At 35.6% G+C, this 17,857-nt stretch overlaps 1 protein-coding gene across 3 annotated transcripts in view; it reads left to right on the forward strand.

The window, feature by feature from the left end:
* Window positions 1-17,857, forward strand: part of LOC107593316 (SH2 domain-containing adapter protein D-like) — a 32,052-nt gene that overhangs the window by 2,709 nt on the left and 11,486 nt on the right. For 2 of the 3 annotated variants that reach the window (XM_016282988.1, XM_016282989.1), the window contains exons 3-4: window positions 4,493-4,643; window positions 10,738-10,950. In XM_016282988.1, the coding sequence (XP_016138474.1) occupies window positions 4,493-4,643; window positions 10,738-10,950 (364 nt within the window). Of the gene's footprint in view, window positions 1-4,492; window positions 4,644-10,737; window positions 10,951-13,867; window positions 13,979-17,857 lie in introns of all 3 variants that reach the window. The other variant, XM_016282987.1, reaches the window with a different exon arrangement.

Genomic DNA, 17,857 nt, shown 5'->3' on the forward strand with positions numbered 1-17,857 from the left:
TATATATATATATATATATATATATATATATATATATATATATATGCATGTATGTAGATGCCAACATTTGAAGTGGATCAAAAATGTTCATTAAAGTTGTCTTATGATGAGAACGTATTTTGTTTTTAGGGTTTAGGACAACTTTAATGAAAGGTTTTGATCCACTTCAAATGTTGACTAGTGTATATGTAAAACAATTCAATATGTTATTTGCTGTGTCTTTGTAATTATTTTAGAAATGTATATAATTACTTTTGAAATTACTATATATATATATATATATATATATATGTATATATATTTATATGTATGTGTGTTATAATAATATATATAGTAGAGTTTTCTTGCAAAATAATCTTTGTTGTAGTTACAACTTTGAATGTATTTTTTTAGTGTATATGTGGAAAAAATGATATATACATAAACTCAATATACACTACTTACTGTGTTTTAAAACGCTAAGTAGTTGTAGATCTGAGGAGTTTTGGTGATCCCTGAAGCCATCAGGTGATGAAATACATAAAACAAACTGTCGAACAAGTGATTTGCGGTGTGAAATAATCTTTCATGTAAACCCTCTGTTAACCCTGCATTAGATTTCGTGTCTCGGAGCACCGTAGGTGTCAAAACCCCTTGATCCACCACAGCTGAAGCTCTTGAATAATACATGGAGTTTAGTTAGGCTGGTGGGGTTGGGGCGGTCCCATAGAGAATACTCACAAGAGCCAGGAAGGTTCGTCCTGTGATCAGACATTGAGTAGAGACTCAATACTGGCAGACAGCGGAGGAATCCGTGCACACACACATGGCCACAGACAGATAGCAGCCTTCAGTGGAGTCTCATTGATTGTAATCAGTACCAGTGATGAGCGAGCTGATTGGTTGGGCTTGAAAAACAGCCATGCCAATGCCGCGCCATCGATTTAAATCCCAATTTAATGGCGACCCTCTAAGTGCATTGTCTTGCGAGCACCGTTACGCATCATTCCCTGTTAACCTTCATTAATTTCCACCATAATCCTAATTAAGTTTTTATAGCGTTTCTAATGAACATTTCAGATTTATTGTCCTTGTATTCTTGTTAAAGATCAGCCAGACAATTGGGCGATTTGCCTGGTGGGAAATTGGGAGATTGTTGCACGCACGGAGCCGTTGGCTAAAGCCCTTGTTTGAGAGACCATATGGCCGTCTTTGTAATTGTCCCAGTGCCAACTGATTGAGGGCTTCCTCCCCGGCCTGGTATGGGAGACAAACGCACCTCCTAACACGCTCATCAACACTTCCCCACTGCCGCCTCCTCCTTCACGGGAAAAGGTAGCACATCTTTGCAAGTGTGCTGGTTTTCAATGTCTTGCGCTGTATGAGGTGATGTTGCTGAATGTACACGTTTGAAAGTATGTGAAGACACAAGGGCTGCATGATTTGGGGGGAGGAAAATTTATATTTTCTTATTTTAAAACTGCTATTTTATTTTTATTTGTATTTTATAAGGTCCAGGTATGCTGTGCTTGCTTGTAGGCTGCACAATATGGTCCGAAATTTTGTGATTACATATCAATATGAGAATATAATAATAATAATAATAACAACAATAATAATAGTATAGTACTAGTATAAAAAAGTATAATACAAATAAATTTTTTAAAATTAATATTACATATTTATATGTATATGTAAAATGTACAATATATAAATATTTATGTATATATAGAGTACAATATAAATTGCTAATTTTCACAAATTACTAAAAATGGCAAGTAACATGTAGAAAGACTGAAACGGTATCTTGTAAAACGTACAATAATCCTTTGTTTTATTTACAACTTCAAAAAATTATTTTTAGTGTATATGAGAAATTATATATAATAATAATACTAGTAGTTGTAGTATTATACAAATTAAATTAATAAAATTTAAAAATCACTATTTGAATAATATATGTGTGTATGTGTGTGTGTATATATATATATTATTAGGGCTGTCAAATGATTAATCGCATCCAAAATAAAAGTTTTCGTTTACATGGTATGTGTGTGTACTGTGTATATTTATTATGTATATATAAACACACCCATGCATGTATACATTTAAGAAAAATGTTACATTTATATATTAAATATCTTCATTTATAATATTAATTATATGAATGTAAGCATATACATTTAAATATTTTCAAAATATATGCTGTATGTGTGTGTTTATATATACATAATAAATATACACAGTACACGCACATATATTATGTAAACGGAAACTTTTATTTTGGATTCATCGCGTTTAATAATTTGACAGCACTATTATATATATGTATATATGTGTGTGTGTGTGTGTGTACAATGTATAATATATAAATATTTGTGTATATATAGATTACTAATTTGCTAGTAATTTTCACAAATAATTACAAACAGCAAGTAAACGTAGAAAGACTGAAATAGTGTTTTCTTGTAAAACATACAATAATCCTTGTTTTATTTACAACTTCAACAAATTTATTTTTAGAGTATATTATATTTAGGGCTGGGCAAGTTAACGCGTTATCACGTTAAACGCATTAACGTAGACAATTATTTTATCACGCATTAACTATATTAATTTTTTTATTTTTTTACAAACGTCCATTGCTCACTGGCTCTGAATATGCATACAGGCAAACCATGGTGGTGGGATGTTGATCAGTACTGGCTTGGGATGGGTGTCATTATGTGGAGACAGCAGAGAAGCGCTCTCGCTCAGCACAGTGAAGTGCATAGTTTTGTTAACTCTGTGGTTTATTATTTTGAGTTGTTTGTGATGTGCCCTCTCTCACAATATATTATGCTTTACAGATCTATCACTTTTGCCACTCAGAAATGTTTACGCAATCGTGCTGCACGTATCAGAAGTTCCGCGCTCCGACACTACATGTGTACCGCACCCGAGCCCAACTGAGCCGCGCTCTGACCCACCTCTTCCAACCGAGCCAGGGCTGGCTAAACGAACCGTGGCACGGAGCGATCACACTAGTCAAACGAACCGAGCTTTGGGGGTCAAAAGCACTCAGGCACGGTTAAGATTGCTTAGTCCGAGTACACCCTTATTCTCCCGCATCCCGCACACACGAGTCTCTACATGCCCACACCCGCACTCGCCCATCAAGTGTTGTCCTGCGCCGCACTCTGCTGCGTTGGGTCCTGCGATTGAGCAGGTCTCTACTCGGAATGGCGATTAATCGCCATTGTTATGCACAAAATTCAATAATGATAAAAAAATTTAATCATTGCCCAGCATGTTACATTACGTTACGTTACGTTACATTTAGGGCTGTGCAAATAATCGAATGCGATTTTCATGCATATCTCGTCAGTAAAGCCGGTTCTGTGATTAGTAGTAAATCTCCAGCACGTGCTTTTAGATGTTGCGGCATTTACTACACAGAGCCGTAGTTCACTGACAAGCTACGCAATATCGCGTTCATAATCGGCAATGAATCACATTTGCGATTTTGAACGCGATATTGTAGTAAATGCCGACTGACAAGCTACGCAATATCGCGTTCATAATCGGCAATGAATCGCATTTGCGATTTTGAACGCGATATTGTAGTAAATGCCACAACATCTAAAAGCACGTGCTGGAGATTTACTACTAATCACAAAAATCGCATTCGATTATTTGCACAGCCCTAATTATATTATATTATATTATATTATTAAAATGTTAAGTAGTCATACATCTGAGGAGTTTAGAAAAAGGGGTTAAGAAATATTTTATTTTAGAGTAGGGCTGTACGATAAATCGCATGCGATATTTAGAGCGCATCTTGTCAGAAAGACGGTTCTGTAATCAACGGTAAATCTCCATCACCTGCAGGCTTTCACATTGAGCAGCATTAACTACTCAGAGCCGTTGTTCACTGACAAGTTGTGCAAAACCACGTTCACATTTGCGCGATTTTTGGCACAGCTCGTCTGAGCAATGGCTCTGTGTAGTTAATGCTGCTCAATGTGAAAGCCCACAGGTGATGGAGATTTACCGCTGATTACAGAACCGGCTTTCTGACAAGATGCATGTTAAATATCGCATGCGATTTATCATGCAGCCCTATTTTACAGTACAACTGTAAAGTTAAAATACTTTTTTTTTTAAATAAGCTCTTAAAGCTTCTCTTTCCTCTCTTTTGACAAGAGCTGGTTTATAAGCTCATTTCTAGTTATAGATGGTTGCGTGTTGTGTTCCCAAATTAATGTTATAAGTGATGCAAACTCACAGAGATGGAGTTTGTTTGAACTGCGCTGCTCTGAGACACTTAAAACATTGGATCATGAGCTGCTCACGTGTAAATGAACACGTTGCTGTGCCTTACTGTGAAACACACAGTACAAGTGGGTTCTTTTGCCTTATAATTATGTGAAATTATTTCCCTTCATTCATCCCTCAGCAAACCGAGATAAGCTTCAGTTTGTCCCCTCTTCTGGCTGAAGATCACCACATGATTTTGTTCTTGTTTCAGGTGGTTCCTTCAGCTCCAGTCATGGGAGATACGGACTACTCCGACCCATTTGATGCTCATTTGGACCTGCGTCCCGAAACAGCTCAAGGCCCGATCACTCCTGAGAACAACGGGTACATGGAGCCCTACGAGGCCCAGAAAGTGATAACCGGTCAGTCAGACTTTGTCCTGTTTCTTTTGGTGTGTGTTCCCATAGCCCAGGGGAGTCTGGTTTGCCCTTTGAGTCTTATGGAGAGAATGAAGTGTGAGTGTGTCTTTCTCAGTGACTCCCCAGACATCCAGTGATGTCAGACAGTGACTCACTGCTGAGTCTCACAGATTACAGTTTTATATTCATGTAATCTGTTCCATTGTTTTATTCCTTACAAATTGTTGAACTTTGCCCTTCTCACTTGCTGATTTGAGAGATTTAATCTTTAAAACCTAGACATTTTAATACCTCATCAGGGAAGACCGTTCCAAAAGGTAGCCACAAATATTTTACTGGCCAAATCTTAAGGCAGCATTGCATGTATCATTTGCAGTTGAAGCAGGCCCACAATGCATTGGTGGTACCAGCAGAGTCCAGAGAAATGACTATTATAACTAACTCGTGTAGAGTTGTTTAGTCATGACGTCAGGTTGCTGGCCAGAATGGCTAATTTGCTATGGGTTCCCTCAGGAATTTCCTGTGGGTTTTTAGAATAGTGCTTTTTGATTTATGAGAAAATGGGGTCTGTAGTTAGCATTAGCTCAAGAGACTTTCACATTTGGTTTTGTTCCACAGTGTGAATGACACAGTCATACCTCAATTTACCTAATTTCCCCTTTTTTTACATTCAGACTATCTTTGTTGTTATCTAACACTCACTTAAAATTAAACTTTAAAAACACTAATAATTTAATAGCACTGTTAACTGAAAATTAATATACATTTTTCATACTGTAAATTATAATGTTGTAATACTGATTTTCACTTGTATCAAAATTACTGATTTTAGTGTTTTAACGTGCCCCTATTATGGGTAATGAAAGGTTCATGTTTTGGGAGTCCCCAACAACAGGTTGACATGCATGCAAGGTCAAAAAACACTTTCATTATCTTATAATATGCATTTATTTTTACCTTATTTGCTCAACGATTCATTTTTCCAGACCCCTCGTTTGCATGACGCTAATCTTGCGGTGATTGGTTCGATTGGTCTCATTTTCATTTCATCCTGCCTGTAATGCCTGATAAAGCAGCGTTTGTGAGCGCAGTGCTGCTTTGTGTACAGCGTTACCGGGGAAACAGCTATTTTTACTGCTCCAAAAGCGGCACCTAGTGGCAAAGAATGAATTAGCATTTTCATTCAGACCAATGCAAAAAGACCAACAAGTAGGCGGGCAATATGCTAATGTTTCATGTTGACATCAACATGAAACGTCTTGGGATTCGTTTTAAAAACGACTTGTTTCAGTGATTCAGAGTCGACTCTTTCTTTTGAGAGACAATAACTTTATACACGGTGCACTTTCAGATTTAAAACTTTGCAGGATGTTTTCATTCACTTGGAGCTGTGTTATACACTGCATGAAAGGTAATTTTCAAAAATCCGTAATAGGTGCACTTTAATGTGTTCAGACAATTTAATTTATTCTATACAAGTGGAATATAATTTAAATATTGTCAGTTATCGGTTAAATAACTATCGGTTTATATTTATTGGGCAGAATTTTATTACCAATGTTTTCCTATTTCACATTATCTGCTGATTCAAGACCACACTTTCCCAAGCAATTTTTTAGCTAAAATGGAAGCGGAATTTTACAGTTAGTTTATTTATTTATTTAGAGGAATATGTTAGTGTAGCAATTTGTAGTTGCGGTTCATTTCAAATGGGCTTTTAACCGGCATTGCAATTACAAACATGCCAATTTAGAGCACATTTTCTTAAAAATGCAAGTTGCTAACGTGGTTGCCTGATTTGTTAAGTATGTAAACTCAGATCTTTATCGTAGCTGTAGTCCTTATTTAGCGACTTGTTAGCAGCTAGCATTTTAAAGCACACAACTGCTTCAAAATCTCAATTAAGTGACTTCAATGACTTTAATTTATGTTATATAACAAAACATAACCTTATTTTACTCACGAAAACTGTTATTCTGAAAAACCATTACAAAATTTCCTCAGGCAACCAATGGCTGAAAACCGCTAATGCTAATTCTTCTGGACACAATTTCATTCTTATTCAATGTGTTAGTTAAATCCAATATAACTAACTTAAATGTTGTACCTGGTATTTGTTTGGGGTTGTATTTTCTTTACTACTTAGAGTGTCATGACTAGCATTAGCTTAGCAGTGTGCTAACACAACTCCCATCTAGGGGTGGGCAATATGGAAAAAATATCATATCACAAATTTCTTTTTTTTTTCACGATTTTATCACGATTCTTTGTCATGTTGGTTTTACTGTTTTGTAAGTTGTCTAAGCATTACATCAAAACTAATTTCCCTATTATAAAGACAATGCCTTTCAAGGTTAAAAAAAAAAACAAATGCAGATATTTAGGCCAAAGTGGGCGAAGATAGATAAACATATTTGTCATTATTTTATCTTTGTTATTAAAAAATAAGAAAAAAGATACACATTACAACTACACATAATATACAAATAAATAAACAGTGCTTTATTTTCAGTGTATTTAGCAGGAGCATTCAAGAAATTGAATGAACAAACATAAAAATAAAACACTATTTAGACTGATTCCTAAAACAACTTTATTAAAGTTTTTCAGTCAAGAATAATGAGTGATTTTTCTTTTTGTGTTTTGTTGTTTTATTAATGTTAAAGAAATAGTTCACCCAAAAATTCTGTCATCTGTCTGTCAATTCTGATTTTTATACCATCATTTACTCACTCAAAAGTTGTTTTAAACCTGAATTAGTTTCTTTATTCTGCTGAACATAAATGCTATTTTGAGGAACGTTTTTAAAATGAATCCAAAGCCGTTTCATGTTGACATCAACATGAAACATTAGCATATTGCCCGCCCACTTGTTGGTCTTTTTGCTTTGGTCTGAATGAAAATACTAATTCATTCTTTGCCAATAGGTGCCGCTTTTGGAGCGGTAAAAATAGCTGTTTCCCCGGTAACGCTGCACACAAAGCAGCACTGTGCTCACAAACGCTGCTTTATCAGGCATTACAGGCAGGATGAAATGAAAATGAGACCTATCGAACCAATCACCGCAGATTAGCGTCACTCAAACGAGGGGTTTGGAAAAATTAATCGTTGAGTGAATCGTTTGGGAGTCGTTGAGCAAATAAGGTAGAAATAAATGCATATTATAAGACAATGAAAGTGTTTTTTGACCTTGCATGCATGTCAACCTGTTGTTGGGGACTCCCAAAACCAAAATATGAACCTTTCATTACCCATAATAGGAGAACTTTAAAAGTTTACATATTTTCAAGCTGCAAAAGTTGTGAGCGCTGTAGTATTATAGTTGCATAGAAAACAATGAGAAGGCATCGCAGTGAAATATGAATACGAGCTCTGTGTGAACAACCACTTAGAAGGTAGCTGTCTATATAGAAAAACTTTGCAAGGTTTTGGAACACAGCTGAAATGCATTGCGTTCCTTAGATATTTTCAGGGAATTGTGTTGTATTTTCTTGCCGTAGGACCCCAGCATCCACCTTAATTTCTCCTCAGATCTGTCTTGCCTTCAAGGCAGCCTCATTTAATTTTCAATCCATCTCTACAGGTTAATCTCTTCTCTCATTCTCCATCAATTCTCAGGTACGGGGGAATCTAGCAGCCCCTCTCTCGCTCGTCACAAATGCTTAACATCAACACACACACTCTTGTAGCTCTCCCTCTCCCTCCACCTCAGGGTCTGTCCCTCAGGGCCCCCTCTTTGTCGCTATGGAGACAGCTAAAGAGCCCAATAGAAGCAGGATGTGTGAAGGTTAAAGTTTGTCTTTCTCTTGTTACTGTACGCCTGCCTGATTTCTTTCTTTCTTTTTCTTTCTTTCTTCCTCATTGAAGCACACATCCATGCCAGTATTCCTTTCCAGGCAGTCCGTCCCATGTCTGGTCTGTTTGGTTTCATGCTTCTCGTAATTTTTAATGTCTGGTCTGTTCGCCGAATGAGACTCAAGTGACTAATTCATGGATGTCTTTGTAAATTAGCATTTAGGGTTGAAAAGATTAAGAGAATGTTCAGATTTCTCTACAGCTTTGAATCAACAGCATTTGTGTTCTTTATAGTGTCTATTAAATACGGTGTTTGCACAATATATCGGTTCCATACAGGTTTTTAACCGATATTAAAATTATTTTGATTTAATGTATTGATTAAAATTGAATATTTTATTGTGCATGCCAGTGTTATAGTTTACTAAAGCTTTTACATTTTTTGAAATAAAATAAAATATAAATATTTAATTTTAAACTTAAAAAGCTTAAATGAATATTAGAAATGTTCCCCTAACTGAAATAAACCAAGTTAAAGTACTATAATTACTAAAACTTTAACTAAAATTAAAATGTAGATTTTTTTTTTTCATTTTAGTTTGAAGGTAAAGTTTTAGTAGTTTTGTTGTGTGTTTTTATTGTATTCGTTTTTTTTAAACGGTTCAGTTATTTTAGTACTTATTTTATTTCAGCTAGTTGGCAAGGCAAAATTTCTTTATTACATTATTACATAAAATATTTTACAATTATTTTAGTTTTAGCTAACAATAATAACCCTGATTCTGCAATTCACTAGCATTTAAAACGATAGAATTTTGTAATTAGTGTTTTATGTTTAATTTATTTAAACCAAAATATTTTATAATTTTAATATCAGGTATCAAATAAATAATTATCGGTTTATCGGTATTGGCCAGAATTATATTGGGATCAACCAGAGTTTTAATACCACTGTCTCGCTAGTTCACTCTGATTCAAGTCAAAAGTTTAGCAAGCAAACTTGAAAGCATGATATTTCTCAAAACATTTTGTAGTTGCAGTTCTTTTCATATAGGCTTTTAACCGCATGTTATTTTTGCTGAAAAGCACTTGAAGGTCATTCAGACATCCTGTTGTTTGGTGCTTGTCGTTTGAGAGGTATGATAATGGAAATGAAAATCCCCATCAGGAGAGATGAGAGACCCCAGTCCTTGAGATTGGACTGGGTCTGCGCACACGCACACACTCGCATCTCTTTCCCTCTTTGTTAAACCCTCCCATATGAAGCCGGCAAGCTGTGCAAACACAATTTGTCTCTCCTTCAGATTCATACCCTGCCACTCTTCACCAGACATTTTCATAATTAATGTGGCCCAGGCGAGGGAGCCCAGCTGTGGAGCCCAGGGAATATATCGATTTATTGTTGTCTTGATTTAACAGCGCGGCCTGTCTCACGCCGCTTTTTTAATGAACACATGCCACAATGAAACTTCTAGAAGATACCTGAATCAGCTTTCAAACCCAACTGTTATGACAATAATCTTACAAAGCCAGATATTGGACTATCAACACTAGCAACGAACTGCACTTGGATATGCCATGTGACTGACACACAATGTGAATGACCACAGTTTGGTTTTGTTTAAAGAAATAGTTCCCCCCAAAATGAAAATGTACTCACTGTCAGGATATCCAAAATGTAGATGAAGTTTGTTTTTTTGTTTATTTCATTGGAACAGATTTGGAGAAATGTAGCAGTGCATCACTTGCTCACCAGTGGATGCTCTGCAGTGAATGGGTGCCGTCAAAATGAGAGTCCAAACAGTTGATAAAAACATCACAATAATCCACATGTAACTCCAGTCATCAGTGAACATCTTGTGAAGCAAAAGCTGTGTGTTTGTGAGAAACAAATCCATCAAGATGTTTTTAACTTCAAACTGTTTCTTTCAGCTAAAATAGCTGTTTTCTTTCAGTCATTTCTCAATGTTATTGCTTTCTCCGGTGTAAAAGTTGTCCTATCTAAATCAGGAGAGGAATATGCACAGGGATGGAGTTGTTACTTAAAAACCTCCGGCTTTTTGCCTCACTAGATGTTAATTAATGGACTGGAGTGGTGTGGATTATTGTGATGTTTTTATCAGCTGATTGGGCTCTCATTCTGATGGCACCCATTCACTACAGAGCATCCATTGGTGAGCAAGTGATGTAAAGCTAAACTTCTCCAAATCTGTTCTGATGAAAAACCTACTCTTCTACATTTTGGATGGCTTTCTAACATTTAATTTGGGAAAGTTTATAACAGGTTTGTTTGGTGTTGCAGAGCTGCAGAGGAAAGCTGGTGGTGGAGCAGGAGGATGGGGGAGAGGGGAGGTCCAGCTCTATGACACCCCATATGAGGAGCGCGTCCCAGGGCAGCCGGATCTGCCTGAGGAAGGGAGGGAGAGCAGGCTGCCGCAGGACGACGAGAGGCCCGCTGACGAATACGACCAACCGTGGGAGTGGAAGAAGGAACATATCTCCAAGGCTTTTGCAGGTAAACCGACTAGCCGCTTTAACTTGCTTGGTTTTATGCGTCATCTGAGTTTGAGGGGGAAAAATTAAAGTTGTCTATTCTTCAGACTTCATTAAGTTTTTTTTATTAAAAGTTATTGTTAAATTTCTCATTTAACCGTTCATTACGGATTGTGAATTATATAGTGCTTTTTTTTAATGACCTTACTGATGTTCTTTTAAATTACATTTTTAAATAAAATATGCATAGTTATATATTAATTAAAAAATGTAAAGGAAAGAATTTTAAAAGTAAAAGTTTAATGAAGTAAATTAATAAAAAAAATTACTAAATATTTCTCCAGAATGACATCCAAAAGATTTGTTTGCAACAGTAGATTTAGGTAATAAAATAATAAATTAAATATTTATTTAAATGTTTAAAAGTAATTTATTAATAAAAAATAATTATAAAAACAATCAATAAAAAATATTATATATATATACATATTTGTGAAAATTAGTTGTGAGCAGTATGTCCTAATAAAAAAAAACAAATAAATAAAAATGAGAAGGAATTAACAAAATAATTACATAATTTAAAATAAAGTAATAAAAACTATTCAAGATTACATTAATAATGAATGCATATTAATTTTACTCATTCATTTTTTCAAGTGTTTTTAAATGACATTTCTAAATAAAAATAAAATAAATAATATATGTATTTAAAAAAAAAGCTTAAGTAAATTAATGTAGTACTTAAAAAAAGAAAAAAGAAAGAAAAAAGAGAAAAAGTAAGTACTGGAAATTACTAAATAGACGGATGGCACATCTCCACAGCACCATCCAATGGATTCATCCAACGTAACTGCAAAATTTGAGGTGAAGGATTCAGTGGGAAAATATTTTTCATTGTTGCCTGCAGCAGAAAAAGGCGCAAAGGAAAATCAATCTGATTAGATCGTTCAATATCGTATTTCACTTGCAAACACGCTACATTATGGAAGTAAAACGGTTGCGAATGCTGTTTCATGTTGATTCTGTTTCATGTCCTACCACTGATCTGAGGCCAGTTTTATAGATCTCTGGATAATGATTTAAAATGCTTTGGAAACAGAAGCCTTGAAGGGCAATTAGGAACCACAGAAGAAACAATACAGCCTGTAGGAATCAATTCTTCTTACTTCATTTATGTTTCATTGCGTTCTTTGGTATATTTTGGTTTAGGTCATTAGCATTTTTGGTTTTTGGTGGCAGAGGGATGTGAAAAGCGCTCCATATGGATGTTATTGGATCCAGTGAATGTGGCCCTGTGTGTGTCCGTGTTTTGCAGAACTCACGGGCTGTAGATGAAAGCAGTGCCGTGGGGCCAATCCTGTTTAATTGAGCTGTATCTCTGCGTCAGGGGTCAAGGTGACACTGGAATAAATCATCCCCCGCCTGGCTCACCATGCACACATACACACACATAAACACACACTTTTTTTCCATTAATTAAGGACATTCTCAGCATGTCTGAGCTTCAGTACAGCAGAACCAGTGGTCAGCAGTGCCATGCATGAGCACAGCACTTCCCAACATCGAAACTGCAATGGTTTACTGCTGCAGAAGCACTCTGTATTTTTAGCTGAGAGACAGAAAGTGAGCGCAAGGGGCCCGTGGTAACTGCTGATGTGACGACCTGCTTTTGTAGCACAGAAATAAAGAAAGAAAATAATTAATAAATGCCAAGATTGCATATTGTGTGAGCTATAAAAATGGCATCTGATCCTGGTCTGATGGACCCTGATTATTTAGGGCTTCCTTAAGAATAACTAGTCAAAAGGAAATGGTCATACATTTAATACTATTTGGCATTCTGTGTGTTGACACATGCAAACTATTTTTAATTATCCTAAAGATATCACCTCATTTATAGAGATTTTAATTGATTTTATTTTTATGTTTTATTAATTTTTAATTGTATAAATGTAAAAAATTTTGGAATTAATGAATAAATTACAAAAATACATACACATTAAAATAATGTAAAAAAAAAAAAATTCTAATTAAATTAATTAATTCAATCATTCATTCATTCTGTGCGCAAATGGTTTCCACAGTGCCATCTCTTCATTCTCTTCAGCATCATCCTTTTTATTTTACATTTGAATAACCAAATAATGAAAAATAAATATAAATAATGACAAATGAAATAAATATACACATTAAAATAATTTAAGTAAATATTTAAAAGTAAATTAATAAATAATGCGTTTAGTTAACAATGATTTTAGTTAATCATTCTGTGGGCCGCTCATCTCTAGTGTCTTATTTGAGTTTTAATTACTCTTTTTAAATAATAAATTACACTTAATTAATAATATAATTTAAATATCAAATAAAATATACAAAATGACAATTTTAAATGAAATATTCAAAAATAAATTATTAATGAATGCATTCATTCCTTCTCCAGAAGGCCATATAATGGGTTCGCTTGTAACTGCAAGATTTGTGTGAGGGGTTCAACTGAAACAAATTTTTCGATGGAGCAAATGAAAATCAATATGATTAAATAGTTGAATATAGTATTTTAATTGGAAATGTGCCATTTTACAAGTAAAATGGGTTTCAAGTAGGCTCTGTTTCATATGTTACTGATTTGAGGCCAGTTTTATAGATGACTGGATAATGAATTAAACCAGTGTTTTTGAAATCGAGGTCTTTGTTAAGACCAACTAGTCAACTAATTGTCCAATATTTGTACTTGGACATTTTCTAGTAGCTGCACAGCTCCACCACTGAATAGCGATGCTGAAAGCACTTGTGTGTGTTGGTGCGAGTGAAGAGATTTGTGTGCAGAGACGGGGTGATGGTGAGGAGGGGGCTATAGCCTTGCGAGTGGAGGGCCGCAATCAGTCACACACTGACACCTCCGCTCTCCTTCAACCTCCCTCCCTCTCTCACCCTTTCAGCTCTGACAGGTTTGTCCTCCTGCAGTGCTGACACACTCGGGCTGATAAACCACCGCAGGGGTGCAGGGGCATCTCCATCCACCTCCTCCCCCATCTACCCCTCCAGCAGTGGTGATTATCACACTCAGGGGAGAACGGAGTGAAAAAGACGACTGGACTGAGAGCGGGATAAGCTGAGGGGGACAGAGAGACAGAAGGACACATTAAAGCATCTTTAGCACATATACAGCCATTTTCAATTTGAGAAATGGTCTGTGATTGGACCATTTTAAAACCTTCAGCCAATCAGAAGCTCAGTTACTATAGGTGAAACATTAATTGCATTATGTTTTATTTGCCAAAGTGGTATGGCCAAATTCTAAGGGGCGTTCAACTAAAAACTGAAAACCTAAAATGCGTTCTGGCCATTTATTTATGCAACAACATTGTTTTGGGAGCCTGAAAACAAACTTTTGAAAATGACACAATGTAAATTTGTGAAAATGGTGACGTCATGTCCTTGCTTTTTACATGTTTGCGTAGTGTTTGTTTACTAAGTAACATCGCCAACTACTGGCCTGTTTGTTTACTAAGTGACATTGCCAACTACTGGCCTGTAGCATGAAGCCGGTTTCACAGGGTTTAATTTGGTTTTGTTTGTGTATGTTTTTTGACTCTCAAAGCCATGATTCCCATCCACTGACATTATAGGACTGACAGACTGCAACGGTTTGAGTTAAAAATCTCCGTTGGTGTTCTGCTGAAGAAACAAAGTCACCTTCAATTTTAGGTGAACTATCCCTTTAAGAAGGTGGGTTGGTTTTTAGCTGGTTTCGTCGCCATGGTAACTTATGCTACACGGCTACCCTGCTCCGGAGCAGGTTTTATTCTCGGTTAGAGATCACAAATCCAAACTGGACCAATCAGCTGTGAGGGGCATATATCTGATGCAATGAAGCCACTCGCCCGTATCTCTCGCTCCAAATTAAAGCAGTTTACAGTCAAAGAATTTGAGACAAAATTGCCCGACTTTTGCAGTTAAACAATTGTAATTGTTTATAATTCATATAATATATTCATATAATTATTATATGAAGAGCAGATGGTTTTACCATCGCTGTCATCGTCAGAGCACACTTCCCCAGTACATTCAGCATCTGCCTCATATTCACGATCTCAGCCATATTCTCAAAACTATCGTTTTCAATGACTTCATATTCAATATTTTGATCACTGGCAGCTTATTCACCATATCCAGCATCAAATGACAGTGACATTTATATTTCATTGCGTATAGTAATTGCTCTGCAGTAAAGCCATTCAAACCACTTCAATGTTTGCTGATGATATTCGTTTGTTTTATGCCTGCGGTAATTATGAGTGAAACGTCACGTCATCATTGTGTATCAAACAGTGCCACCTTGAGGAAAAAAGATGCATTGCACATATTGAATCATCAGATATGTAAATATAGTTGCGCAGGAAAAAATACTTACACATTTACATGCCTCGGGTCTCTAGCGACCCTATGCACTTTTTACAACAAATTAATCAGAAAACAGGCATTCTTTTATATTTTACAATTCTATTTAATGAATAGATTAAGGAATACTAAGAAAGTTGATGTCTAACTTTAAAAAATGGAGGAAGAGGGTAGAGAATGATGTCCCGGGTCGCAAAAGACCCGATGTATGCATTTAAGTGTTAAAGGGTACACTACTATGAAAATCACACAGCTTCAGTGTGACATCAATAAGAAAAAGTGTAATTTCATAGATATTGTTAATGATAGTTGTTCATAATAAAATGTATGAACTTAATACATGACCTAGATTATTTATTTTGCAAAATATTGTCATTTTAATAAATATTACATGAAATGTATTAAAAATCTCTTTAAGCTCTTCCTCACTGAACGTCTATGTAAATACTCCAGAAACAGACTTTACAGATAAACTGATGGTTTTCACTTTAATTTAATCTTTATAAAATGGTTAACTTATTTTCACAGCTTTAAGATGACAAAATTGAGACCTAACTATAGTTTTTAGAAAACTATAGTTTATAGAAAAAAGCAGCTAAAGGCTGGAATACACTACATGACTTTTAAAATCTGAACAGATTTTTAAAACACCAGGCATCATACACTTACCGACTTGTAAATAGTCACAAAGGAAAACTGGCCATCATACACTAAACGACTGAGGATCTCACACTAGCAGACTTTAAAATCTTTCCTATCACAACAAACTCAGGCAGAAATGTTTTAAAATCTGCTGAAAATAGGAGTCTGTGTCTGTGACCATCATACACTACGCAATTTTCTATGGAATCAGTCAACTCAAATCTACAGACTGGCTCTGACCTTTGGCAACTAGCATCAACTTCTCCAGATTGTAAATCGGTGGAAAATTGGGGCAAAAATCATGTAGTGTATTCCAGCCTTAGGAGACGATAGATAAGTTGACATCCATTTAATAAGAGGCTTCATAATGAGGCTAGTTTCTGTGTTCAGCCCCCTAAAATGAAATGTTTTATAGGTTTGTTTTATTTGATTTTTGAATGTGTTACTTAGCTGAATGTGGACTAGTATATATTTTGCAATGTGCTTAAATGACACTTCACTATGAATTTTTCAATTATTCTTTAAAAAGGTTAAATAAACAAGAATTTTTAATAAAACATGATGTGAGCTTAATGGGAACAGGGGTGTGCTTAAAGGGTACAGAAATGTACCCATTAAGCACAGCCATACTTTTTGCATTTACATCTTAATTATAATGCTTTTGACATTTAAAATAAAATGAAGTATTTTTGTGTGAGAGATTATTTTATTTTAACATTACTTCTTGTGTTGAAACTGATATCTTGTGCACTAAAAATGTAGATTTTGGTGAGCTTAATAGGTACGTTTACCCTACTAATTTCATTGTGACTTTAATTTATTTCAAATGTTTATATACACCTAATAGTAAAGCTATGGTCCAGAATTTTTAAAGTAAAAATTATTGTTCAAAAATTTTCAATATCGATACCTTTACTTTGATACCGGTTCCTGAACGATACTTTTTCCCGATACCAATTTTAGGAAATAGTTTTAACAAGACTACATTACACATTTTCTCAAAAAAAAACTTTCATTTTATTTCTTCAGCTTGTTGACATTTTCACACTTTTATAAACATCCATTACACTTCCGTTTTCAGTTCTGTACATAAGAAACATTTCTATGGATGAAACATGAAGCTAATAAATACATGATTACGACAGTATGATTTGCATGTGGTTTTCATAAGATTCGGCCTATTTTCATAACAATACAGGGTGTTTGCGTGAGAAATGGTAAGCCGGTATAGCAATTAGCTTGATACAAAAGGCTACAAATTTCAGCAACATTATATGGCCAAAACACACATTAGATCGCAATCGGAAGTTATTACAAGCACTCGATAGTGGTTTGAAGTGAGTTTTGAGTAAATGTGTAGTATACATCTTACAAATCTTCTTATGTAGTGTAGCATGATGGTCACGTAACATGCGTTTTTTTTAGTCACGTAGTGTGGACGAGATTATCGAAATTTGGTACCAAACAACACTTTTTTTTTGATACTTGATGGTTTTAAGGGCAGTTTGGTCTGTGCCTAATAGATCTATACAGACAGAGATTTACATACCATGTTCTCTAATTCTATAGACCTACAGGTGTACAACCATCTAACACTGGCTCGAGACGTTCCCAGCTCTTCACTGTATGACTGTAATGCTCTACATTAACTGTCCCATCACTCCTGCGGTTCCAGCATGCCTGTCAGACCCAGTCAGGCTGACAAAGGGCAGCGCATCAGTGCCTGTTAGTGGGCTAAAAACCCACACTGAAGAGCGCCAGCCACTCGCCACAAAGGTCATCTCTGGGCTACAATACATCACGCTGGGGCAGATGGCCACAGCATTCGTACATCATTACTACCAAAGCACAAGGCTATAGAGAAATGCATCTCTGGCTAGAAATGT

This window comes from Sinocyclocheilus grahami, unplaced genomic scaffold (assembly GCF_001515645.1).
Source record: "Sinocyclocheilus grahami isolate Dianchi unplaced genomic scaffold, SAMN03320097.WGS_v1.1 scaffold169.1, whole genome shotgun sequence".
In the NCBI taxonomy this organism is placed as follows: domain Eukaryota; kingdom Metazoa; phylum Chordata; class Actinopteri; order Cypriniformes; family Cyprinidae; genus Sinocyclocheilus; species Sinocyclocheilus grahami.